The sequence below is a fragment of the Oncorhynchus gorbuscha genome, linkage group LG04 (assembly GCF_021184085.1).
Source record: "Oncorhynchus gorbuscha isolate QuinsamMale2020 ecotype Even-year linkage group LG04, OgorEven_v1.0, whole genome shotgun sequence".
NCBI lineage: Eukaryota > Metazoa > Chordata > Actinopteri > Salmoniformes > Salmonidae > Oncorhynchus > Oncorhynchus gorbuscha.
This window is the reverse complement of record NC_060176.1, coordinates 56970103-56997936: the sequence shown is the minus strand read 5'-3', so window position 1 is coordinate 56997936 and position 27834 is coordinate 56970103. Positions and strand designations below refer to the sequence as shown.

Here is a 27834-nt window from a genome sequence, read left to right as displayed (position 1 = left end):
AGTTGCAAATGAGAACTTGTTCTCAACTAGCCTACCTGGTTAAATAAAGGTGAAAAAAAAATGGAAAATAACTGTCAGTGCGCGGATTCGATTATACTGAGCCGAGGTGTGGGAGGAGGGCCATCTCAAATCGAGCAGTAATCTGTGCTGCTCGGTCATTTTGTCAAGAAGGCAGCATGGTGCATAGTCCAAAACATACATCTCTTTTCCGTAAAGTAAAAGTTTTAATTGTCTAACGAATTTTCATTGGAAAGGTAGATAAGCGTTTTATTTAAAGCAAACACTTTTGCATGAGAAACCCAGAATCATACTAATTGCTACACGTACTTAATTACATCACTTTTGTTTTGAGACGACATCGCCGAGTGTAATTAACTTTCAGCCGATGAAAAACATGCCGACACGGGCCCCCGGGTGAGTTCATTCGAACACCCTCATTTTAGTATGCCTAGCTGGGCTACTTTCATTGGCTGTTGGTCCCGCCTCATTTTCGGTTTTCTGGATGTTCATTGCTCAAACTAGACAGCCATCGTGTTTACTGCCGACGTCATTTAGGCGCTCGAACTCGGTAATGATGTTGTGGTTATCCATGCCTCTCATTCGGTGCTTGTGTCTGAAGATATCCTTTTGACCAGTCTGCCTTGCATGGAGTTGCGCGCTGATGGCAACCGTGGAGATGTCGGAGATTAAAGGTAAAGATGAGGAGCCTTTGGAAGGCGACGGCGATTACGAAAGTTTACCACCTCATGCCTCATTGACAATCCACATGACAGCAGGAGCAGTGGCTGGAATCCTGGAGCACACGGTGATGTACCCCGTGGACTCTGTCAAGGTAGGCGAGCTAGCTTCCCCATGAATCAAGTGATGGCTCAATGACCCATTTCATTCGCAACATTATGCATTTTTGTTTTTTTGCTCACCAACAAGCAGAGGAGGAAATAACCTTTACCAGATTTGCTTGTGTGAAAACGAGCTATTTGGCTAGCTAGCTGCTAACTAGCCAACAAACTAACGTTATGAGACATGCAAGACACTGTTGCTAGCATATGTGTCTTGCTAGCATATGTGTCCATGTTTCCCTGAAAATATTCACCCTGTTAACGTAACATGCTATTGAACGTTTCAGTAAGTTATTCAGCCGCACACTTAGCTACAGTTGCTAGTTTAGGTAACGTATAACAGTTAGCTTGTTTGCTAAAACTTTCAAATCCAACAACCATCAAGTTCTGTTTAACGCCTGCACATGTTGAGATAGCTCTCTGACATTAACCACACAGTGCCCATTTGTTCTATATAATTCTTAATCGTACCCACAACCGACCTTCCTATTAAACTAGTTGTCAGGCAATTGAGGCAAACAGGTAAAGGTCAAAAGCTGTTAAACGGGCTTAAATTTAGGTGGCCTTGGGGGAAAGGTGTTCCTAAAAGAATTGGACAACTAGTTAGTGGTCAATATTATTTTTCATATTAAATATACAAAACCAAGTGGTTTAGTCCTGGTCTGGACTAGTCAAAGCTGAAGGGCATGTAGGTAGCCTATAGTAAGACATAAGTAATGAGTAAGGGGTTGTGAACTTTGTTCCCTGCTATGCCCCCTCTCATTGCATACCGGTAGTTATTGTTTTCCAGTTCATTCATACACGTTTATCTAACTCATTCAGTGAAGTTCATTCATACATGTTTATCTAAGTACATTGCTGGATAGCCCTGTGTACATAAACACTTGACTTAACACATCAACAGAATAAAGTTTGTGGCAAAAAAGGCATACAACTTTTTATCTTAATCAAACCATTAGAATGAGACAATCTGACTTGGAGCCAAACTAGGTTGCGTCTATTCAACAGGGTTACACAAGCCATTGTCGCCACTTCCTCAGTAGCTGCCAGGATCTGGTGTTGGACCTTTCACGCTGTCCATCTTACAGCTCAAGGTTTAAGAGCCAGACTTGACATGTTTGATCAACACATAGCCACAGTGTTTCATTAACTCAGCTGCTATGAACTTCATTTTAATATAGGAATAGATTAAAGTTCATTAGATAATCTGTACCCCTTACTTTAAATTGTCCACTGAAAGATTGCTTCTTCATCACTAAGTCTGTGTTTAGATTAGGGACGCCAAAACCGTCATATGTATCGGCATAGCGGGATAAGAAAGCAATAAAGAGGGTGACGGCAAAAGCAAGCCAGCATGAAGGTATGCTCTGCTATGGTGATTTCAGTAAACAATGAGTGCAAATCAACATCTGTTAGAAAACAATGCTATGGCAAAATATGATGTATTCAAACTTTGGCGGCAATGTCTGTCTACTGTGGCGGCTGACAGCATTCATCGCCAGTCTCAATGGCATTTACCGTCATGCTCCCATTGAAAACAATGACATCAGGTTTGCCGTCTACCGTGAAGTTAGGCCTAAACGTTTTTAGTGACTACTGACAAGGAAAATAACCCTGACGACTAAGAAGCAGCTCGTCACTTCAATTGTTTGTCATTGGGCTAGGCCAATTCAGTGGCTGCATAAGACATTACTCATACTCTATAAAAACATTATGAGAAGAAAGATTGTACCAGGGTGATTTCCCTGCCTAGGGGACCCTAGACAGAGAACTATTTACTGAATCTCTGTAAAATTAAGAAACAATAACTTAGTTGTTGATGTCCCTGTGATAAAGATTGCCAGTACAGGATAAACACAGGCTACATTAATTAATAAAACAATTACCCTTGTGCTTTACAGGAGCCTACATTACTGATCTAACCTTTTATATATGAGAGAGTTGCAGGGAGTTATCTATACGGCCCTCTGTACTACTTCTAGAAGTGTCGGGTGTTCTCTTCATGTCCCAGCGTGGAAGTGTTTCGAATGATTCACTTGCAGAATACTGTTGTGCGCACTATCCCCCTCTTATACAAGTTGATTAGCAAACAGTTTGTGTCAGCCATGGGATGCACTCATGAAATGCATTTACACACATGCTATGAGCACATAGTTAGTCATGATTCTCCCCAATTTCGTGGTATCCAATTGGTAGTTAGTCTTGTCCCATCGCTGCAACTCCCGTATGGACTCAGTAGAGGCGACGGTCGAGAGCACTGCATCCTCCAAAACACGACCCGCCAAGCTACACTGCTTCTTGACACAATGCCTGTGTCAGTGTGCATGCGCCCGGTCCGTCACAGGAGTCGCTTGAACGCAATAGGACAAGGACATCCCGGCCGGCCTAACCCTCCTATGCTGGATGATGCTGGGCCAATTGTGCGCTGCCTCATGGATATCCTGGTCGTGGCATTTGTCATGACTTTTTAATGTAATAGAAACAAAACGCATAGATATCCCCAGCAATCTGAAGACTATGTTCTGGTCTCCCAGTTTTATCATGGTAGGGTGACCTTTTAACTCCTACAGTGTGTGAGGTTTCTCAGGCTTCTAAAGTTTGCTTGCTACTGATGAAGTCACTCCCTTCTGAACAACTAAAGCAACTGTGTCACACAGAAACAGGGACTCCCTGCCCCATGTCTAAACTACAACCTCCATACAGTGTAAAAGAACAGAATGTCTTATGCTTCCCATAGAGCCCAGATAAATTTAGCTCCTTCCAGACCTGCTTTTCTCTCCTGCCCAAAACAAGCAGGATGAGCTGGTGTGATTTTTCTTCTCCAGTGCCAAATGCCCCCCTGCCAGTAGGAAGGTTGAATATTATTTAAAAAATTTACAAAAATATTGTGTAATAAAGTGTTAATTGAGAAAATGTGAGTTTCAGGTGGATGTATTGGAGATTAATTTACAATTAGCCTAACCCTAGATCCCGGTAGCATATATTTACTAATAGTTTTATTACTCTGTCATCTCCAAAGGTTGTGTTTTGGCAGTAGAACAATGCAAACAAATTACTCGTTGTGTGTTATGCAGCAGAATTATTTTATTTATGTTACACAGTTGGCCTAAATGAGTTATTACATTGTTGGAGATTTTACATTAGTTGCTTGTTGGACAAGGTGAGAAAATAAACCAAATGAAGTAAGGTCACAAAGTTTGTCTAATATTCAATCAATAGGATAGTTCTTTGGCACTGCACAGCCAGAAAGAGTAGTCATTTTAATAGCCTGAGGCATTGTACCATCACTGTGAGACCTGCCAATCAGGATAAAGCTAGCTCTGTTTTGTCAAGTGGACTGAGTGAGTGCAGACAGAGGCAGGCAAAGTCTCTCTGCAAGGCTGAGCCCAGAAGTACCAAATGAGCCTAGAGTATCAAAAAGTAAGATGTTTGACAGCACAGTCTCATTCTGTACACTTCCTTCACCACTTTGTGATTGCTCAATTTTGAATGTCTCACTTCATTAGTGCTTAAGAGGGAAGAGGACACTTTACTAATAACTTAAAGTAGGCTCTGAAAGAGGATGTCCAGCACCCGGGCAGAGGTCCAACATGTATCAGTATTACAGATCTGAGGTCACACTAATCACTGATCTGGCTTTCAAGTCTCTTTAAAAATATCCTTTTGGTTATATATTTTTTTTCCCCATAACCATGCATAATGCACATTCACTAATAATGACTAATGCCTTGATCACACCGATAGCGTCATTGCGCAAGATGGTACACAGCATCATCTAGATATGTGTGCAGCAAAAGTTCAACATTCATCTTCCACCATTTCTGTCAAGCCGTCTAAGCATACAGTTTGACACATATGTTCGATAAATTCAACGTATGCACCACACAGGACGCACTGCAACTGCCTCCGCAATGCTGCAAGGCAAACGCAGCGTTCCATTGGAGGAAATGAATGTACCTACCAAAATGCAGTTATGCTGTCGGTGTGATTGAGGCGTAACTTCTTGTAGCAGGCATTATAGAAAATTAACACGTCTCATAAACAATCTCTCAAGCACAAGCCTATGTGCTAGTGAGTAGGAACATAGGCCCAATCTTTATATTTCAAGTTTAGCCAACTTGTATCTATTTGCTAGCTAACAGGGTAGAACAGTTGAATTGTTATGCACACACCCTTCTGTCCATCTCCGACTGTTTAAACAGCATGATAGCCTGTCCACTTTGTTCAGATGATGAAATCAGGGAGCCTACCCCTTTTCTCAAAATGAGAACAAGTTGCCAATTCCTTATAATTTTGTTTTATGCTTATTGCATTAAAACACACACTTGACAGTCTTTGGCAAATAAATGCTGCTGGCTGTACATGGTACAACAAACTGAATTCATTTTCCAGAATCAATGTTCATTGATACCTCCCCTCTTTTACTAGTGTCTGCACGCAATTTGAGTTGAGACATAAAAAGTGTAACTTCTCTATTACAGTTAAATGTGTTTCTGTGTCCATATGACTGATTCTGTTGGACCAAACCTCTAATGTGAATAGCAAGTTGTCAGAGAGGAGGAAGTGATCTTTGTTGTTGTGACTGCCATGGCGAGGGGCTTGATGTATGTAATTGGAAGGTGCTCCCAGCCTACAGTCATTGCACGCAGCACAGAAGGAGCGAAAGAGACGAGACCAGAAAGACATGAGAACAAGCGGACCTAAATGCTCATAAAACTGAAAATAAAAAAGACATCGATTCTTGCGATACAGGCATTTGAAATATTGCGCAAAAACATTTAAATTCAAAACATTGTCCAGCCTTACATCAGAATCATTTTTATTCGCCAAGTCCATTTATACACCGTGGTGGGAAAAGTACCCAATTGTCATACTTGAGTTGAAGTAAAGATGCCTTCATAGAAATTGACTCAAATAAAAGGGAGTCACCCAGTAAAATACTAATTGAGTAAAAGTCTAAAAGTATTTCGTTTTAAATATACTTATGTATCAAAAGTAAATGGCATTGCTAAAATGTACTTAAGTATACAAATCAGCACCATTTTTCTTTTATTTACGGATAGCCAGGGGCACACTCCAATACTCAAACATAATTTCCAAACTAAGCATGTGTGTTTGAGTCCTTCAGATCAGAGGCCGTACGAGGTGTTCTCTTGGTAAGTGCATGAATTGGACCAATTTCCTGTACTGCTAAGCTTTCAAAATGTAACGAGTACTTTCGGGTGTCAGGTAAAATGTGAGTAAAAAGTACAATGTAGCAATGTAGTAAAGTAAAAGTTGCCAAAAATATAAATAGTAAAGTACATAAACATCTACTTAAGTATTACTTGAAAGTATTTTTTACTTAAGTACTTTACACCACGGCATAAACACACACAGAATTTGCCTTAGTGAGAAGATACTGCCTAGTGTTTTGACTTCGATACCAGGTTTAGTATCACAATACCGTCACAATACTCAATACCAAAACGATACAAAAACAATACCACAAAAAAAAGACTTATTTAGCAAAAGTCACAGAATGGCACTTGATCCAGACAGATATAAACTCAGCTACTGCGCTGTAAAATCATTGGGCATCTGAGTTCAATATCATTACATTTGAACATAATGTACATAATCTTAAAACAGCCATGTAGGCATTGAGTCAATTGAACAATGGTATAAAAAAATACAAATACAAAACAACAATGGTAATCATTTATTTGAATGGTAAATCTCTATTGATAAACTGGGTAAATCAAAATGTAGCCTAAGTCTTCACAATACAGGTCAATGCATATTATTCAATAGCAGTGTGTGTGAATTAGTTATTGAGCTTGTTTTGGCTGAGTTCATGGGGATACCGATGAGAAACAATGCCTTCCATTTAGGATTTATGTTCTCATAGCAGCTGCTAACATTATATTTGTACTGATTTGAAAAACATTTGCATAGAAGAAGCCATCTCTTTTCTAAAAGGGTGCACGGTGTCTTTAAGAAATGAATGACTTCATTGCCAGTTGGGTCACATGCATTGGCGTACTGTTATGTTCACCTGGTAACTGTTTTCTTTCATTCATTCGTCTGGTGGTCAAACCAAGAGTGTTAAAACAGTCTGGACAAACTCTCCTCTCTTTGTCTTTGTCTTTGTTGAAATTGTTAACAATAGATTTGTATGGATTGTTAAACTTTGAAATCAATAGTTTTTGTTTGGCATACATTTTATTTTTAAAGAAAAAAAAAAAAACAAGAAAAAAAGAGTCAAAGTATAATTTTGGTACCGTGGAATTTCCCTCAGGGTCTCCACTGGCAGATGGAGTCTGATACTTTCAGCTTGGGTAAATTTGTGCTCTAGCTGGTCCGGAAGGATTGTGTTGAAGGCTGAGCTAAAGTCCACAAACAATATCCTTACATTTGTCCTTGGGTTGTCGAGGTAGTGAAGGCCCATGTTGTCGGCGTTGTCCGTAACAATGTTTTATATAGACCCCCCCCCCCCAACCTAAATATGATGTACTTGCTGTGAATTCTGAAACATTTTAGGGCAGGCTACTCTCCCAAAATATATTACAGTACTTACAGTAGTTTTATTCCTCGTGTGCTTTTGTTCTACTTGACTTTTTTTTTTGATAGCACTACTGATATTCATTACTGCATTATTGGGAACGAGCAAGCAAAGGCATTCCACTGTACTTGTGCATGTGACAATAAAAACTTGAAACTTGATACAAAGGCCTACTTCAATGTAAAATATCAGCTGTTTAATTTTGGCTGTATACCAGTATTCTAAACCGCCCTGCCTATGATATTGCAAAACCTGAAATACATACAGCCTGAAATACATGCAGCCTATCTATTTACTAGGCTAATAGGTCCAATTTAAATGAGAGATGCCCATGGTAATTTGTTGTATGGCTCCTACGGGAATATGAACTCATCACGGCCAGAAAAGGTGAGGAATATATTCTGCAGTGGTTATGAATCAAAAATAGATAGGAAAAAGATTCCTATGTCTAATTATACGATTCTTATGAGTAATTATTTTAGATTCTAAAAATAATAATTAAAAATCATGAGCTGGCACACACCCATAGAAACTTATTTAGTGTAGAGTTGCTGACTAATGGTGAATAAACTGTAAGCTATAAAAACAAAGTCATAAACTCCCAGTGATTTATTGGGTAAAACAACAACGTTTCGGCATCACTGTGCCTTCAGTGTAATGTCATGAATGCTTAAAACGGGTTATGTGGACAAAACAGTGCAATTAGTGAAACCAATGACAATAGTGAGGGTTGTCTTGTCATAATTATTAGGTTGATTGGAATTCATTGTGAAACTGTTAAAAGACAATAGTTTAAAGGATATTGAATATATTAGGCCATTGTTAGCATTAGCATAAGATTAGCATCAACTTTTTTTCAAACATGTTACAGATATTTAATTGTTTCCAATATCATTACCAAATATCAAATCATATAGTTAATTATAATAAACACACAGAAATATGAGCCTTTGGTCATTAATATGGTCAAATTAGTAAACTAATTTAGAAAACAAAACGTTTATTCTTTCAGTGAAATATGGAACAGTTCTGTATTTTATCGAACTGGTGGCAACCCTAAGTCTAAATATCGATGTTACATTGCATAACCTTCAATGTTATGCCATAATTATGTACAATTCTGGCAAATTAGTCTTTGTTAGGAAAAAAATAGTTCGCAACGAGTCAAGCGGCCCAAACTGTTGCATATACCCTGACTCTGCTTGCACTGAACCCATGAGAAGTGAGACAATTTCCCTACTTAATATTGCCTGCTAACATGAATTTATTTGAACTAGATACGCAGGTTTAAAATTATATACTTCTGTGTATTGATTTTAATAAAGGCATTGATGTTTATTGTTAGGTACATTTCTGCAACGAATGTGCTTTTTTTTCTCGCAAATGTGCTTTTGTTAAATCATCACCATTTGGCAAAGTTGAATTAGGCTGTGATTTGATAATAAATTAACAGGCACCGCATATATGCAACGCAGGACAAGCTAGTTAACTACACATGGTTGTTGATTAGGTTAACTAGTGATTATCTGAATATTGATTGTTTTTTATAAGATAAGTTTAAAGATAGCTAGCAACTTACCTTGGCTCATTGCAGCCACAAGGTCCTTTTGATGTTGCACTTGTGTAACAGGTGGTCAGTCTGCCACGCAGTTTCCTCGTGGATTGCAATGTAATCGGCGTCCAAAAGGGCTGCTTATCGATTGTTATGGAAACTTTAAATCGGCCCTAATTAATCGGCCATGCCGGTCGACCTCTAGTTGAGATGAGAGGTCAACCGATTATGATTTATCAACGCCGATACCGATTAATCAGCCGTTTTTTTTGTGTGATTTAAAAAAATATTTTTTAAATTTGATGTATTTAAATAAATAAAAATTCAATGTATTTATTTATTTTTAATAATGACAACTACAACAGTACTGCATGAACACTTATTTTTACTTAATATAATACATCAATAAAATCAATTTAGCCTCAAATAAATAATTAAACATGTTCAATTTGGTTTAATAATGCAAAAACAAAGTGTTGGAGAAGAAAGTAAAAGTGCAATATGTGCCATGTGAGAAAGCTAACGTTTAAGTTCCTTGCTCAGAACACATGAAAGCTGGTGGTTCCTTTTAACATGAGTCTTCAATATTCCCAGGTAAGAAGTTTTAGGTTGTAGTTATTATAGAACTATTTCTCTCTATACCATTTATATTTAATTAACCTTTGACTATTGGATGTTCTTATAGGCACTTTAGTATTGCCAGTGTAACAGTATAGCTTCCGTCCCTCTTCTTGCTCCTTCCTGGGCTTGAACCTGGAACACACCGACAACAGCCACCCTCGAAGCAGCGTTATCCATGCAGAGCAAGGGGAACAACCACTCCAAGTATCAGAGCGAGTGACGTTTGAAATGCTATTAGCGCGCACCCAGCTAACTAGCTAGCCATTTCACATCGGTTACACGAGTCTAATCTCGGGAGTTGATAGGCTTGAAGTCATTAACAGCGCAATGCTTGACGCACAACAAAGAGCTGCTGGCAAAACACACAAAATTGCTGTTTGAATGAATGCTTACGAGCCTGCTGCTGCCTACCACCGCCCAGTCAGACTTCTCCATCAAATCATAGACTTAATTATAACATAATAACACACAGAAAAATAGCCTTTGGTCATTAATATGGTCGGATCTGGAAACTCATCTCGAAAACAAGACGTTTATTCCTTCAGTGAAATACGGAACAGTTCTGTATTTTATCTAAGGGGTGGCATCCATTAGTGTAAATATTCCTGTTACATTGCACAACCTTCAATGTTATGTCATAATTATGTAAAATTCTGGCAAATTAGGCAGCCCAAACTGTTGCAAATACACTGTCTCTGCGTGCAATGAACGCAAGTGAAGTGACAATTTCACCTGGTTAATATTGCCTGCTAACCTGGATTTCTTTTAGCAAGATGTGAAGGTTTAAAATATATACTTCTGTGTATTGATTTTAAGAAAGGCATTGATGTTCATGGTTAGGTACACATTGGAGCAACGATACGCACCACATCGATTATATGCAATGCAGGACACGCTAGGTAATATCTAGTAATATCATCAACCATGTGTAGTTAACTAGTGATTGTTTTTTATAAGCTAAGTTTAATGCTAGCTAGTAACTTACCTTGGCTTACTGCATTCGCGTTACAGGCAGTCTCCTCGTGGAGTGCAATAAGAGGCAGGTGGTTAGAGCGTTGGACTAGTTAACTGTAAGGTTGCAAGATTGAATCCCCCAAGCTGACAAGGTGAAAATCTGTCGTTCTGCCTCTGAACGAGGCAGTTAACCCACCGTTCATAGGCCGTCATTGAAAATAAGAATGTGTTCTTAACTAACTTGCCTAGTTAAATAAAGGTGTAAAAAACAAACAATCGGCATTTATTTGTCTCATGAGACAGTTTCATCATAGCTCTTGATGGTTTTTGCCACTGTACGAGGAAAAGCTTTCAAAGTTCTTGAAGTCTTCCGAATTGACGGATCTTCATGTTTTAAAGTAATGATGGACCGTCGTTTCTCTTTGCTTATTTGAGCTATTTAGCCCTATTTGGTGTAAGACCATCTTCTGTGAACCAGCTGTCACCACAACTGTTAATTGAAATGCATTTTTAAATGTAACCTTTATTTAACTAGGCAAGTCGGTTAAGAACCAATTCTTATTTACAATGACGTCATCTCTGGGATTTGATCCAGCAACCTTTTGGTTACTTGCCCAACGCACTAACCCCTAGGCTACCTGCCGCATTCCAGATGACTACCTCATGAAGCTGGTTGAGAGAATGCCAAGAGTGTGCAAAGCTGTCATCAAAGCAAGGGGTAGCTACTTTGAAGAATCTCAAATCTCAAAAGTATATTTTGATTTGTTTACCACTTTTTTTGTTTTGTTTTTTGGTTACTACATAATTCCATATATTATTTCATAGTTGTGATGTCTTCACTATTCTACAATGTAGAAAATATTACATAAAGAAAAACCCTTGAATGAGTAGGTGTAAACTTTTGAATGGTACTGTACATAAACGCATATCGTTTTAAAATGTATTATTCTTAATTTTTCCGCTAACCCTACCAGCCCCTTAATTGGAGTAAACTAATGAACAACAACATTTAGGCTTCTACTTCCAGCTTATACATACTATATACACATTACGGACATAATCTATTTTATAGTTTGTTTGTTTTTAGTCCTGTCCTTCCTCTCCCATCTATTTCTGATGTCCATCCAGTTTCTATTTGCCATATATTATTAACTGTGCTGATTCACAAAAGTTCTGAACCTATAAACATTTTACAGACACAGAATATTTAACATTTGTTATGTTGTAATTAGTCCCACCCTTCAGCTCCTCTAGTAGTAGGATCTCGATGTCCTTGGTAGAGCAACATGCTCAATGCCTGTGTATTTGAGGGAGGAGATGGGATGGTTAGCTTCTGCAAAGTGAGCTGCTACTGGTCAGCAGGAACTAAATGAATTGCAAACTCTGCTAAACAAAAGCTCTATCTCAAATTCACCATGCAGACTGATGATAGGAAAAAGTTTGCGCGGAGGTGAGCACATTCTCTGGTGTACGCACATTTTGGAGTATATTATGTAAGTACGCACAGTTTATCAATGAGGTCCCAAGTGCTCAAAGGATTTCATGATGACAGAGGTGAGAGCTACAGGTCTGTAGTCGTTCATGCTGGTCACATTTTGTTTCTTCGGGACGGGGATGATGATGGAGGATTTGAATAAGTCTGGTATAGTGTATAGTTCCAGAGACTGATTATGTCAGTGAAAACAGGGAAAAGCTGGTCAGCGCAGTGCTTTAGTGTAGCTGAAGAGATATGGTCTGAGCCTACAGCCTTGCTGTTTTGCTCTTTTTTTGAGCTTGTTCACCTCCTGCTCTGTGGTGACGAGGTGGGAGGGTAGCCTGAGGTGGGAGGGTAGCCTGAGGTGGGAGGGTAGCCTGAGGTGGGAGGGTAGCCTGAGGTGGGAGGGTAGCCTGAGGTGGGAGGGTAGCCTGAGGTGGGAGGGTAGCCTGAGGTGGGAGGGTAGCCTGAGGTGGGAGGGTAGCCTGAGGTGGGAGGGTAGCCTGAGGTGGGAGGGTAGCCTGAGGTGGGAGGGAGGGGGTGTAGGATGGCAGGGGGTTTTCAGTGAAGTTAGTCCTGAAGGTGTTGTCAGTTGAGGGTCAAGATGGCTGAAAATACCATTGATTAAAAACAACCTGTAGTGCTCATTCAGCTTGTTTGGTAGTAGTGGGTCGTAGAGGAGTAGGTCAGATTTATTGATATCATGAGATAATCCCATGAAGCTATCCTGTGTGGTGGTTTATCTCTAGAGCAAAACTGCTAAATAGATGGAAATATTTGAATTAGGCTGAGATAATAGCATAATAAGGAGGGAGGTAAACTATAGACATGCAGTTGGCCTATTGCTGGTAAATAAGGGACGAATCTTAACTCGCTCAAGGATTAGGTTTACTTTATTAAATAGTGAGCCACTTAAGAAAGAACAAGTAGGGTTGCACATTTTGGGGAATATTCAGTGGTGGAAACTTTCCGTGGGAATATATGGGTAATTAACTGAAATATATGCAAATTAATATTAATACAATTTTTTTAAATGTAGATGTTTTTTTGCATTGGATATATTTACCATATCATATGGAGACACACATAAACCTGTAAACCATAAATTGACATTGCAAATGATAATTCTTCTAATAGAAATAAAGAACTATTTAATTACGAATTGAACTTAATGAGTTGACCCTTCACATGAGATGATTTCGCTGAACAGCAAAAGAAAGGGAATATTGAATGATCCCCAATGATCCATCGCATCTCCCAAAAACATTTTCAACATACATCTGTAAAATTGTCTTTTCCCTGGAACTCCTCAATGTCCAGCTCTTGAACATCAGACCCTGAGGCCTCATCTTCACTGTCAGTTTCCAACGTGGTTGAGGATGGCTTGTTGTCAGGATCAAACCCCCCCCCCCACAAAAAAAAATTAAACCCTTGTATTGGTCAGCCTGTTGTGTGTTCCCAATCAAGGACCAGTTGCGCTCTGAGGTGGCTGATGTTGGTGGGATTTGGAAGATGATGGAGGCAACTGGGGAAAGAGCCTCAGATCCACAAAGTCCCTTCCACCAGTTTGCTGTTGATGGTCCTTCTGTAGCTCAGTTGGTAGAGCTTGGCGCTTGTAACGCCAGGGTAGTGGGTTCAATCCCCGGGACCACCCATACGTAGAATGTATGCACACATGACTGTAAGTCGCTTTGGATAAAAGCGTCTGCTAAATGGCATATATAGGTATGTTGGCACGACTGCCATATTGCATCTCCATCCCAAAGCCCTTGCTTAGAAGTGTACTTCGCCAGACTGCCAAGAACCTTGCTCTCATCCAGGCCAAGGCGGTGAGACACTGTAGTGATGACACCATAGGCCTGGTTGATCTTTACACCAGATAGGATGCTCTTGCCGGCATACTTGGGGTCCAACATGTACGTCGTCACTTTTTTTATGTATTTCAGAACTGCAGTTTCCTCTGCTTGGAGCAAAAGTGAAGTGGGCAGGGCAGTACGGATTTCTTCTCTTACATCAGACAGGATGGCATTGTCTTTCTCAGTCCGTGCATTGACTGCTGATATAGGTTTCAGGCTGCTTACCACTCTCAAAATACATCATCCAGGAGGATCCTCTTGATGGGGCTGTCCATATCGGCAGACTGTGATATGGCCATTTCTTGGAGAGACTCCTTTCCATCCACGAGACTGTCAAATATGATGACAACACCACCCCAACGGGTGTTGCTGGGAAGCTTCAATGTGGTACTCTTATTCTTCTCACTTTGCTGCTGACCCTTCACATACCTAACCATTTATTTGGCTCTCTTGTAGAGTGTATCCATTGTTTTCAGTGCCATGATGTCCCTGAGGAGCAGATTCAATGCATGAGCAGCACAGCTAATGGGTGTGATGTGAGGGTAGGACTCCTCCACTTTAGACCAAGCAGCCTTCATGTTCGCAGCTCCTCTGCAATGTAGACTGGTGTGTCTGTTGTCCCTTGTGTCTGTGGTCTTGTGGAATACTGGTTGAGTGGTGGAGATTATGTGGTTAATTATTCCTTGCCGACGAACATTTGACCACCCATCAGTGATTATTGCAATACAGTCTGCTTTCTCTATGATTTCCATGACCTTCACTTGAACCCTGTTGAACTCTGAATCCAGGAAATTAGTAGCATGTCTGGTTGGAAGGGTGTATGCTGGGCAAAGAACATTTAGAAATATCTTCCAATACACATAACCTGTGAGCATCAGAGGTAAACCAGTTGCATACACAGCTCAAGCAAGACATTATCAGCATTTCTCTGACTACGTTCCGCCATTGAGTCAAAAACACTTCTGATTCCGGGAGGACCATGAGCTGTTGCTATCGATAAGGTGTCTGATTCATCCTTTTCACATTGACAAAAGTCCCTCTACTTCTATTCGAAGGTTGCTTGTGAGCGCTGAGGGAACTTTATGCACTTGGCTAGATGTTTCTGCATCTTTGTTGCATTCACATTTGATTTGGCACAGTATTTGCAAATATACACTGTTTTTCCTTCTACATTAGCTACAGTGAAATGTCTCCACTCACCAGATAGTGCCTGTGGCATTTTCCTGTAAAGATTAAAATAACATTTGTAAAAATAACAACAAATACAATTCCAAGTACAGATACAGTTGAAGTAGGAAGTTTACGTACACCTTAGCCAAATACATTTAACTCAGTTTTTCACAATTCCAGACATTTCATTCTAGTTAACATTACCCATCTTAGGTCAGTTAGGATCACCACTTTATTTTAAGAATGTTAAATGTCAGAATAATAGTAGATTGATTTATTTCAGCTTTTATTTCTTTCATCACATTCCCAGTGGGTCAGAAGTTTACATACACTCAATTAGTATTTGGTAGCATTGCCTTTGAATTGTTTAACCTGTCTAGGACTTGGGTTCCACTCTCAACAGCCAGTGAAAGTGCAGCGAGCCAAATTCAAAACAACAAAAGTCTCAATTAAAATTCCTCAAGCATATAAGTATTTTACACCAATTTAAATGTAAAATTATTGTTAATCCAGCCACAGTCTCTGTTTTCAAAAAGGATTTACAGCGAAAGCACCACAAACGATTATGTTAGGTCACCACCAAGCCACAGAAAAACACAGCCATTTTTCCAGCCAAAGAGAGGAGTCACACACAGCACAAATAGAGATAAAATTAATCACTAACTTTTTTTTTTTACCCCTTTTTCTCCCCAATTTCATGGTATCGAATTGTTTTTAGTAGCTACTATCTTATCCTATCGCTACAACTCCTGTACGGGCTCGGGAGAGATGAATGTTGAAAGTCATGCGTCCTCCGATACACAACCCAACCAAGCCGCACTGCTTCTTAACACATTGCGCATCTAACCCGGAAGCCAGCTGCACCAATGTGTCGGAGGAAACACCGTGCACCTGCCAGCCTTGGTTAGCGCGCACTGCGCTTGGCCCGCCACAGGAGTCGCTGGTGCGCGATGAGACAAGGATATCCTTACCGGCCAAGCCCTTCCGGACGACGCTAGGCCAATTGTGCGTCGCCCCACGGACCTCCCGGTCGCGGCCGGCTACGACAGAGCCTGGGCGCAAACCCAGAGTCTCTGATGGCACAGCTGGCGCTGCAGTAGAGCGCCCTTAACCACTGCGCCACCCGGGAGGCATGAATCACTAACCTTTGATCTTTATCAGATGACACTCATAGGACTTCATGCTACACAATACATGCATGTTTTGTATGATAAAGTTCATATTTATATAAAAAAAAATGTGAATTTACATTGGCACATTACATTCAGTAGTTCTAAAACATGCTGTGATTGTGCAGAGAAACACATCAAATTACAGAAATACTCCTAATAAACATTGATAAAGATATGACTATTATACATGGAACTTTAGATAAACTTCTCCTTAATGCAACCGCTGTGTCAGATTTTTTAAACTTTACGTAGAAAGCAAACCATGCAATAATCTGAGTACAGCCTTTAGACAACAAAGCAGCCAAAAAGATACGCGCCATATTGGGCAGTCAACATCACTCAGAAATAGCATTTTAAATATTCACTTACCTTTGATGACCTTCATCAGAATGTTCTCCCAGGAATCCCAGTTCCACCATAAATGTTTGATTTGTTCGATAATGTTAATCAGTTATGTCCAAATATCTTCTTTTGTTAGGGTGTTTGGTAAACGAATCCAAAAGCGCATTCAGGTCGCGTCGGACAAAAAGTTCCGTTGCAGCCCGTAGAAACATGCCAACCTAAGTATGGAATCAATCTTTAGGATGTTTTTAACATAAAACTTAATGTTCCAACCGGACAATTCCTTTGTCTGTACAAATGAAGTGTAATGTAGCTACCTGTCATGTGAGCGTGCCAGACCGAGGCTGTGGCACTCTGCCAGACCACTCACTCAAAGAGCTCTTATGAGCCCCTCCTTTAGAGTAGAATCCTCAAAACAGGTTCTAAATACTGTTCACATCTAGTGGAAGCCTTGAAGTGAAACATAACTAATATTCCACTGTATCTTCAATGGGGGCTAAGTTGAAAAACTACGAACCTCAATGTCCCACTTCCTGGTTGGATTTTTTTTCTTAGGTTTTTGCCTGCCATGTGATTACGGTAGTAATTTTGTCACCCTCATCATGGCAAAGACACAGAGAAATGCATATGATGCAGCTTTCAAGTTGAAGGCGATAAATCTGGCTGTTGGAAAAGGAAATAGAGCTGCTGCAGGGGAGCTTGGCCTTAATGAGTCGATGATAAGACGTTGGAAACAGCAGCGTGAGGAACTGACTCAGTGCAAAAAGACAAAAGGCGAAGAGCATCTTATGGTCAAGTCTGCCAGTGGGTCCTGACAGCGTGGAGCATTGTCAAAAAATCCACTATCATTGAAGGGGCAGCATGAGCTCAGCGGGGTATTTGCCTCCGGATGAAAGTGACGAGAGCGACAATGAAAACGATCCAACATCGGATGAAGCAATTCTGAGGCTATTCAACTCCGATACCGAAGGAGATGACTTCAGTGGTTTCAGTGCACAGGAGGAGGAAGATGGTGACCAATGACTTTCTTGGTAGGCTACTGTTTTAATTTTTGTCACAAGCCGTGTTTCGTTTAAAGGCTGTGTAAAGTTAATTTGTTTCAATGTACGGGTAGGCACCTGCGGCTTATAGACATGTGCGGCTTATTTATGTACAAAATACATATTTTTAAAATAATTCAGTGGGTGCGGTTTATATTCAGGTGCGCTTAATAGTCCAGCAATTACGGTAATTAGGACACGTTTTTCAACCAAGCTACCCAATACTGCCCCCTACCCCAAAGAAGTTAACTTGGGTCAAATGTTTCGGGTAGCCTTCCACAAGCTTCCCACAATAAGTTGGGTGAATTTTGGCCCATTCCTGATGACAGAGCTGGTGTAACGGAGTCAGGTTTGTAGGCCTCCTTGCTCACACACGCTTTTTCAGTTCTGCCCACAAATGTTCTTTTGGATTGAGGTTGGGGCTTTGTGATGGCCACTAAAATACCTTGACTTTGTTGTCATAAAGCCATTTTGCCACAACTTTGGAAGTATGCTTGGGGTCATTGTCGATTTAGGAGACCCATTTGCAACCAAGCTTTACTTCCTGACTGATGTCTTGATGTTGCTTCAATATATCCACATAATTTTCCTGCCTTGTGATGCCATCTATTTTGTGAAGTGCACCCGTCGATCTTGCAGCAAAACACCTCCGCAACATGATGTTGCCACCAACGGGCTTCACGGTTGGGATAGTGTTATTCGACTTGCAAGCCTCCCCCCTTTCCTGCAAACACAATTATGGTCATCATGGCCAAACAGTTCTATTTTGTTTCATCAGACCAGAGACCATTTCTCCAAAAAGTACGATCTTTGTCCACATGTGCAGTTGCACACCGTAGTCGTTTTTTAATGGCGGTTTTGGAGCAGTAGCTTCTTCCTTGCTGAGCGGCCTTTCAGGTATATTGACAACCTGAAAAGCCGCCAATATAGGACTTGTTTTACTGTAGATATAGATACTTTTCTACATGTTTCCTCCAGCATCTTCACAAGGTCCTTTGCTGCTGTTCAGGGATTGATTTGCACTTTTCGCACCAAAGTACGTTCATCTCTAGGGGACAGAACGCGTCTCCATCCTGAGCGGTATGACGGCTGCGTTGTCCCATGGTGTTTATGCTTGCGTACTATTGTTAGTACAGATGAATGTACTAACAATAGGCATTTGGAAATTGCTCCCAAGAGCTTGACTTGTGGTGGTCTACAATTATTTTTCTGAGGTCTTGGCTGATTACTTTTGATTTTCCCATCATGTCAAGCAAAGAGGCACTGAGTTTGAAGGTAGGCCTTGAAATACATCCCCACCTCCAATTGACATCAGTTCAATCAGAAGCTTCTAAAGCCATGACATCATTTTCTGGAATTTTCCAAGCTGTTTAAAGGCATAGTCAACTTAACGTATGTAAACAGTTTATAATAAGTGAAATAATCTGTCTGTAAACAATGTTTTGTAAATTGCTTGCACTAAGTAGATGTCCTAACCAACTTGCCAAAATTAGTTTAACCACTTGCTCCTACCTGGCACGCAGGCGTCCCATCTAGAGCTCTGGAAATGCAAATGCACTACACTAAATGCTAATAGTATTAGTTAAAACTCAAACGTTCATTAAAATACACATGCAGGGTATTGAATTAAAGCTACACTCGTTGTGAATCCAGGCAACAAGTCAGATTTTTAAAATGCTTTTCGGCGAAAGCATGAGAAGCTATTATCTGATAGCATGTAACACCACAAAAGACCCGCAGGGGACGCAAACAAAATAATTAGCATATTTGGCGCTACACAAACCGCACAATAAAATATAAAACATTCATTACCTTTGACCATCTTCTTTGTTGGCACTCCTAGATGTCCCATAATCACTATTGGGTCTTTTTTAAAAATTGAATCGGTCCATATATAGCCTAGATATCGTTCTATGTAGACGGAAAAAAAGCGTTTCATAACGTAACGTCAATTTTTAAAATTCAAAAAGTCGACGATAAACTTTCACAAAACACTTCGAAATACTTTTGTAATGCAACTTTAGGTATTAGTACACGTTAATAAGCGATAAAATTCATCAGGAGGCGATGTAACTTCTATAGTGTCGTCTGGAAAAAAACATGGCCGGAGAGAGCTCGACCAAAACATCCGGTCGGAGACCGGAGGGAAGGAGTTCCCTTGAACCGGTTCGCCCACTTTGAGAGAAACAACATTGAGCCGCTGACGCAGGCCCTCAACGCTCACAAGGATTGTGTTCTCTCATTCTCTGTGTCCGACGTGACTAAATAATTATAAGCATGTTAACCCCTGCAAGGCTGCCGGTCCAGACCAGCTCTCTGGAGTTTTTACAGACATATTACATTTCTTCATATCCCAGTCTTGTCCTACTTGCTTCAATATCTCCAACATTGTTCCTGTACCCAAGAAAGTGAAGGTAACTGAAATAAATGACTATCATGAAGTGCCTTGAAAGACAAGTTGGGGACCATATCACCACCACCTTACCCGACACCCTAGACCCACTACAATTCACATATAACCCCAACAGATCCACTGACATTGCAGTCGCCATTTCACTGCACACTCTCTTATCCCAACTGGACAAGATAAAATACCTACTGTATGTAAGAATACTGTTTATTGACTACAGCTCAGCCTTCAACAGCATAGTGCCCCCCAAGCTCATCACTAAGCTCAGGGCCCTGGATCTGAACACCTCCCTGTGCAACTGGGTCCAGGACTTCCTGACGGGCTGACCCCAAGTGGTGAAGGTAGGCAAAAACACCTCCGCCATGCTGATCCTCAACACTGCAGCCACGCACATCTCCAACTCAATCATCAAATTTGCTGACGACAACGGTGGTGGGCCTGATTACCAACAATGACTAAACAGCATACAGGGAGGAGGTGATAACCCTGGCAGAGTGGTGCCAGGAAAATAAACTCTCCCTCAACGTCAACAAAATGAAGGAGCTGATCGTGGACTACAGGCGACAGTAGAGAGAGCATGCACCCCTCATCGACAGAGCCTCAGTGGAGAGGGTCAAAATCTTCAAGTTCCATCACTGATGGCCCCTTTACATGGACAGTGCATGAAGAAGGTGCAACAGCGCCTCTTCAACAGGGGGCTGAAGAAATCTAACAGTGCATTCGGAAAGTATTCAGACTCCTTGACTTGTTCTACATTGTGTTACATTACAGCCTTACTCTAAAATGTATTACATTGTTTTTTTTCTCATCAATCTACACAATTCCCCATGACAGTGAAAACAGGTTTTTAGAAATGATGTACATAACTATTCAGATCGTTTGCTATCAGACTCCAAATTGAGCTTCCGATGCATCCCGTTTCCATTGATCATCCTTGATGTTTTTACAACCTGTGGTAAATATAATTGATTGGACATGATTTTGAAAGGCTCACACCTGTCTATATAATATAATAATAATAATAATAATAATATAATAATAATAATAATATAATAATATATGCCATTTAGCAGACGCTTTTATCCAAAGCGACTTACAGTCATGTGTGCATACATTCTACGTATGGGTGGTCCCGGGGATCGAACCCACTACCCTGGCGTTACAAGCGCCATGCTCTACCAACTGAGCTACAGAAGGACCACAGTTGACAGTGCATGTCAGAGCAACAACCAAGCAATGAGGTCGAAGGAATTGGACAGTATTGTGCCAAGGCACTGAGCTGGGGAAGGGTACTAAAACATTTCTGCATCATTGAGGTCCCCAAGAGAGCAGTAACCTCCCATCATTCTTAAATGAAAGAAGTTTGGAAGCGCCAATACTCTTCCTAGAGCATCTGGGGAGAAGGGCCTTGGTCAGGGAGGTGACCAAGAACCCAATGGTCACTCTGACAGAGCTTCAGAGTGCCTCTGTGGAGATGGGAGAACCTTCCAGAAGGACAACCATCTCTGCAGAGCTCCACCAATCAGGCCTTTTATGGTGGCCAGACAGAATCAGCCCTCCAGTAAAATGCACACTACCGCCCGCATGGAGTTTGCCAAAAGGCACCTAAAGACTCTGACCATGAGAAACAAGAATCTCTGGTCTGATGAAACCAAGATTAAACTCTTTGGCTTGAATGCCAAGCGTCATGTCTGGAGGAAACCTGGTTAATGTTGCATAGGCTTATGTTTTTTTAAGTCATGAGGTAGATCTCTGCTTGCGTTTTGACTCAAAGTGATCTCAACTCAAAAGGTTGACTACTGGTCTAGGGTGAGATGGTAGAGTTAATGTGCCATACCATCCTTTCAAAGCACTTCATAATTACAGAAGTGAGTGCTACAGGGTCATTGTGCCTTTTTAGAATTATTGGGGACAGGAATTTTGGTGGTCACAGGTTGAAAGTCACCGCATGCTCTGAGAATGCATCCTGGAATACTATCGGGCCTTGCCGGTATTGACCTGATTCAAGACGTTTCTCACGTCGACCTTGGAGAGCACATTTCCCCCAACCCTTTTGGGTTGTTGACAGCCCTCACACCCGGCACGATGTTGTCAAAGCGTAAATAAAATGCATTGAGTTTGTCTGGTAGAGAGGTATCGTTGGTCAGATCACTGTTGGGTCTTCCTTTGTAATCCGTAATGGACTGTAGCCCCTGCCACATGCGGCAGGCGTTGGAGCCTGTGCAATATGATTCCACCCTTTTCCTATATACGGTCTATATTTATTGGGGGCTTACTTGTTTTGCATGTTATTTTAATACGTGACACACATCAATTTGGTACCTTCGGTCGAGTGTTAGCACCAACTCATGTAACCCCTGTTTCTCGACCGTGTAAATTGGGGTCACGTCTTTGCAGATGTAAGTTGTAATGGCAGCTGTTATCTCCTTCCATCTTCGTGATTCTTTTCCATATGGTGTGACTAGGACAAAAGCCTCTTGCAACGTCTGAGTCGGATTTGATTTGAGCACTCAACTGTACTTTTTGGGGTCTCATCCGTAGACTCTCTCCGTACTGTTTCACATGATTCTTGCGTAGGTGGTAAGAGGTTAGTGGTGTTTGAGCCTGTTGTTTGGACTGGCCTGCGGCATATTTAGCAGAGGACGGTTTCCTGGTCCGTGTCAGACTTTTCATACCCAAACCACGTCCATGCGACCGAAGTAGCCCCTCTTTTAGGTACGAGCTCCGTGTGTCCGTGCTCTGTGTCACGTTCACTCTCCTCCATGTTTGTTTGTGTTGCAAATTTTAGAACGCAAAGTGTTATCCAATTGATGAGAAATATTGCCCTAAAGAGTGATTTGCGACACAACGAAATAGACGATACAGCATAATATGAAACAATATGAAGCGTGAAAATTCTAATATAGCTACAATTGACTTGCATTGGATTTGTCCCACAAATACTAAATGAACAAAAAGAAAGTGCTTTTCCAGGCAATCTAGTTTTCAGAACCTGGTAATATCAGGAAGTAGGATAGGACATTAACCTAACAACTTCAATGACAAATTTCTCTGGACAGGGGAAGAAACATCACCAAATTCAGTGTGAATAGATTACATAGGATGAAGAAACAATTACTCCGAGCCACAGCACCATACTACTTGTGAGACATAGAGAACTGATACTATATACTCATTGTTGGGTGGTGTGGGTGGCTTTTCACCATTTCTTTGGATTCCTCATGTCTAACTCATTGTTAGAAAAAGGTTTTGTCCAAATCGGATGTTGGGTGTAATATTTATTAAATATATGAATCCTATAAATTAAAATGGACAATTTGGGTGCAATCAATTAGCTTAATTTTTTTATATTTTTTAGATCAAATCATGTTTCAACAAATTAAAGCAGCAGGAATGCTAATCTTATCTTTTTCTAACAACACAAACCATTTCAGAACTATCTGAGACGTGTCAATCCTCCCTCTTGTGCTCTTTGAGGCGGAACGATCATTTGGAATCCCCCTTTCAAAGACTTGTTGAGAGATTGATGGAAGATGAGTAATATCACATGTAAGTTAAAGACAACTACAGAAGCTAGTCTTGAGGGCACATGCAGAATTCATTGTCTCCTTGAGGCAGAGTTCAACAATGTGTGTGATTCGTGTAGAGTTTTAGTTCAATTTGACAAACTTAAACTAAGTTGTAGGAGTCCCTCAAGCCTCCAGATGTATCTGAAGGACATGTAATTGATATTGTATTGTTTGGGGAAAGGACGGAAACCCAAGGCAATGTGCTGAGGAAGATAAATGGCCTGTCTTTTGGGCTGTCCTACATTTAGGCCAAATAAAAACATTCTTTGTGCTGTCCAAATAACTTGGCATGGCAGGGTATAACAAAGAACTGCCACAGCCCCCCACCCTAGGCCTGGGACAAACGCACCAGGACATGAGTTCTGCCAAGAACAGACATTAACAGAAACATGGCAGGACATCAGATCACTGGAAAAACAATGACCTCAGAAACAGACAGCCCAGGTGAGTGTGTGTGGTGGTTTGACTACGGTCTTCAGTTTAGCTTTACCAGGTTGTATGAAACACGTCCATGAGAAGCTAGGGTCTCTCAATTCAAATGCCCCTCTTCTTTCTCCAGACCAGAATGCAGAGTTTGCAGCCAGACCCGAAGGCTCAGTACAGCAGTGTATACGAGGCTCTGAGAAGGATCATCCAAACGGAGGGCCTCCTCAGACCCTTGAGAGGCCTCAACATCACCATGCTGGGGGCTGGCCCTGCCCACGCCCTCTACTTTGCCTGCTACGAACGGGTCAAGTGCACACTCAGCGAAGTAATTCAGAATGGAGGCAACAGCCACATAGCAAATGGTACAGTTCTGTTTCCCTTGGAACTCATGTTTCACACTGACCACTGGAACATGGCACAGAAAGAAGTTAATTGTTTTGGTAGTCGTGATAAACGTACAGTATAAATAAATAATTGGCTTGAGACAGTTGAGGTGAGAATTGATGTAGTATCACATGAAGTATTGTATGTTGATGGGTGTGAACATGTGCAGGACTGACTGATGACTCTGTCCCAACTAGGACTGGCAGGCTGTGTGGCCACTGTGCTGCATGACGCAGTCATGAACCCAGCTGAAGGTAAGGCTTTGAAACGGGGTATTGGGGTGTTCGATTTAGATTTCTGTGACGTTCTCAATTAGAAATGAATACAGAATATGAACCCCCTTGTTTTTGTTCCCCTGTCTGTGTGACGATGCTGTCCTGCATGGTGGCTTAGTGGTGAAACAGCGGATGCAGATGTACAACTCTCCCTACCGGAACCTGTTGGACTGTGTTCGGACTATACGACATACTGAGGGGCTCGCAGCCTTCTACCGCAGCTACAGCACACAGCTGGCCATGAACATTCCCTTCCAGGCTGTCCACTTTATGACCTATGAACTGTTGCAGGAGCGGCTCAACCCCCACAGACAGTACCACCCCGGCAGCCACATACTGTCTGGGGCTGCGGCGGGAGCTGTGTCGGCAGCGATAACCACCCCGCTGGATGTGTGTAAGACCCTGCTCAACACACAGGAGAACGTAGCGCTCAGCTCCATGCACATCAGTGGTCATCTCACAGGCATGGCCAATGCCTTCAGGACAGTGTATCGCTTTGGCGGCATGGCTGCCTTCTTCAAAGGGATCCAGGCCCGTGTCATATACCAGATGCCCTCCACTGCAATTGCCTGGTCAGTCTATGAGTTCTTTAAGTACTTCCTGACCAAGCAGCAGATGGAGGGAGAGGCTGGGACAGCAGGCCCAGTCTGAGGAAGGGCTCGACCATCCACCACACGTATTCTGGAAGCTCCTGGCTCTCCAATGGAATCCATGCCAAACGTCTCATCGTGTTCATAATTTATATATGTGTGCTGTTGTGTAATAATCTGTGTTTTCTCAAAGGGAAATCACTGTAATGGAGGAAGTTTGAAAGACTTGCTGCAGGGAGTAGTAGACTGTGGCACTCCTTACCCTTCTTACGTACTCAGCAAGCCCTTCCATTGTACAGTGTCATTCGTTAGAGGAGTGGAGGCTGTTACATGAACAGGAAATTAACAGAGATGGCTTGTCTTTCCATTAATGCAGAGAAAAGGGCATCTTCATATGGCAACAGGCCCTTTTCACAAATCACCTGTTCACTACGTGCACAACACTCCCAACTTTGTCTATCTCTATCTAGTGATTGTGTTTGGCTGCATTCATACAGTATGTATACTGAACAAAAATATAAATGTAATTTCAACGATTTTACTGAGTTACAGTTCATATAAGGAAATCAATCAATTGAAAGAAATTCATTAGGTCCAAATCTATGGATTTCACATGACTGGGCAGGGGTGCAGCCATTGGTGTGCCTGTGAGGGCATAGGCCCACTCATTGGGGAACCAGGCCCATCCAATCAGAATGAGTATTTCCCAACAAAAGGGCTTTATTACAGTCAGAAATACCACTCCTCATCGGTCCGGGTAACTGGTCTCAGACAATGCTGCAGGTGAAGAAGCCAGATGTGGAGGTCCTGGGCTGGCGTGGCTGCACCTGGTCTGCGTTTGTGAGGCCTGTTTGCATACTGCCAAATTCTCTAAAACGTCGTTGGAGGCGGCATATGTTAGAGACATTTTAACATGCAAATCTCTGGCAACAGCCCTGGTGGACATTTCTTCAGTCAGCATGTCAATTGCATGCTCCATCAACTTGAGACATCTGTGGCATTGTGTTGTATGACCCTTTATTGTCCCCAGCACAATGTGCACCTGTTTTAATGATCGTGCCGATTTAATCAGCTTCTTGATATGCCACACCTGTCAGGTGGATGGATTATTTTAGCAAAGGAGAAATGTTCACGAACAGGGATGGAAAGATTTGTGCACATTTGTGCTTTTTCGTGCATATGGGAGAAAAAATGGGATGTTTTATTTCCGCTCATGAAACAGAGGACCAGCACTTTACATGTTGCGTTTATATTTTTGTTCAGTGTAGATCTGATATGGGGAACTTTTATTATTTTTTATTTTTTTATTTTTTATAAATGTACTTTTCAGTGCTTGTATTTTATGGATTCAGAAGAGACACGTGGCTTTTTGCTTGATTTTCTTGTGTATTTATAAAGGACTGTTTGAAAACATTCCTGAGTCTCGCTGCACAGTAAACACAGAACAATTGCGCTTTCAAAGTGCCTCTTTAGTAATGAAGTCCGCTACAAGCTAAGCTTTTTGTGTTGTTCAGGTCCTAAATAGATTGGACTGATCATAATCATTGTTTGCCATTAATAGGGCTTATCATTCTGTGGTTTGAATCTCAAATGGTCTTTTAAATGTTAACTCTGGAAGCCAGATTTGATCAATCATAGCATGAAACCACCCATGTCAAAACCAGATGTACTGAAATAGTACCATATTGTTATTTTTCCTTGGTCAGAAGGTTGGCATCATGCAATGTGGCTGTAGTCTGAGCTGAACCTTTCAAGATTAGGGATATTTTCTATTCTGTGTTAGAAATTGTCTCAACCCCCAAATGTTGGATATTTTCACTTTAGATTGGTCTTCATTCAAACCTCCGTACTAGAGGTCGACCAATTGTGATTTTTATCAGCGCCGATACCGATTAATCGGACGATTTTATTTATTTGTAATCATGACAATTACAACAATACTGAATGCACACTTATTTGAACTTAATATAATACATTTACATTACATTTAAGTCATTTAGCAGACGCTCTTATCCAGAGCGACTTACAAATTGGTGCATTCACCTTATGACATCCAGTGGAACAACCACTTTACAATAGTGCATCTAAATATTTTAAGGGGGGAGGGGGTGAGAAGGATTACTTTATCCTATCCTAGGTATTCCTTAAAGAGGTGGGGTTTCAGGTGTCTCCGGAAGGTGGTGATTGACTCCGCTGTCCTGGCGTCGTGAGGGAGTTTGTTCCACCATTGGGGAGCCAGAGCAGCGAACAGTTTTGACTGAGCTGAGCGGGAACTGTACTTCCTCAGTGGTAGGGAGGCGAGCAGGCCAGAGGTGGATGAACGCAGTGCCCTTATTTGGGTGTAGGGCCTGATCAGAGCCTGGAGGTACTGAGGTGCCGTTCCCCTCACAGCTCCGTAGGCAAGCACCATGGTCTTGTAGCGGATGCGAGCTTCAACTGGAAGCCAGTGGAGAGAGCGGAGGAGCGGGGTGACGTGAGAGAACTTGGGAAGGTTGAACACTAGACGGGCTGCGGCGTTCTGGATGAGTTGTAGGGGTTTAATGGCACAGGCAGGGAGCCCAGCCAACAGCGAGTTGCAGTAATCCAAACGGGAGATGACAAGTGCCTGGATTAGGA

The 27834-nt window shown here is 41.5% G+C and overlaps 1 protein-coding gene across 2 annotated transcripts; it reads left to right on the top strand.

Annotated features, from left to right (window-relative positions):
* Positions 1–205: 205 nt before the first annotated feature.
* LOC124033318 (mitoferrin-1-like) lies at positions 206–27174 on the top strand. Of its 2 annotated transcripts, XM_046345312.1 has the most exons (5): positions 206–692; positions 774–832; positions 24103–24331; positions 24551–24607; positions 24747–27174. In XM_046345312.1, the coding sequence occupies exons 1-5, from the start codon at positions 662–664 to the stop codon at positions 25277–25279; spliced, it is 909 nt and encodes a 302-aa protein (XP_046201268.1). In that variant the 5' UTR covers positions 206–661; the 3' UTR covers positions 25280–27174. The 2 variants fall into 2 exon arrangements, with proteins under 2 accessions (XP_046201268.1, XP_046201267.1); XM_046345311.1 differs by having other exon boundaries at positions 207–832.
* Positions 27175–27834: the final 660 nt, after the last annotated feature.

What these genes read in the sequence shown, in the direction of transcription:
- LOC124033318 (XM_046345311.1), top strand. Translation starts at nt 662, where the DNA reads ATGGCAACCGTGGAGATGTCGGAGATTAAAGGTAAAGATGAGGAGCCT. An exon ending in ACCCCGTGGACTCTGTCAAG is followed by an intron (nt 833 to 24,102) that starts GTAGGCGAGCTA and finishes TTCTTTCTCCAG; the next exon opens with ACCAGAATGCAGAGTTTGCA. An exon ending in CAACAGCCACATAGCAAATG is followed by an intron (nt 24,332 to 24,550) that starts GTACAGTTCTGT and finishes TGTCCCAACTAG; the next exon opens with GACTGGCAGGCTGTGTGGCC.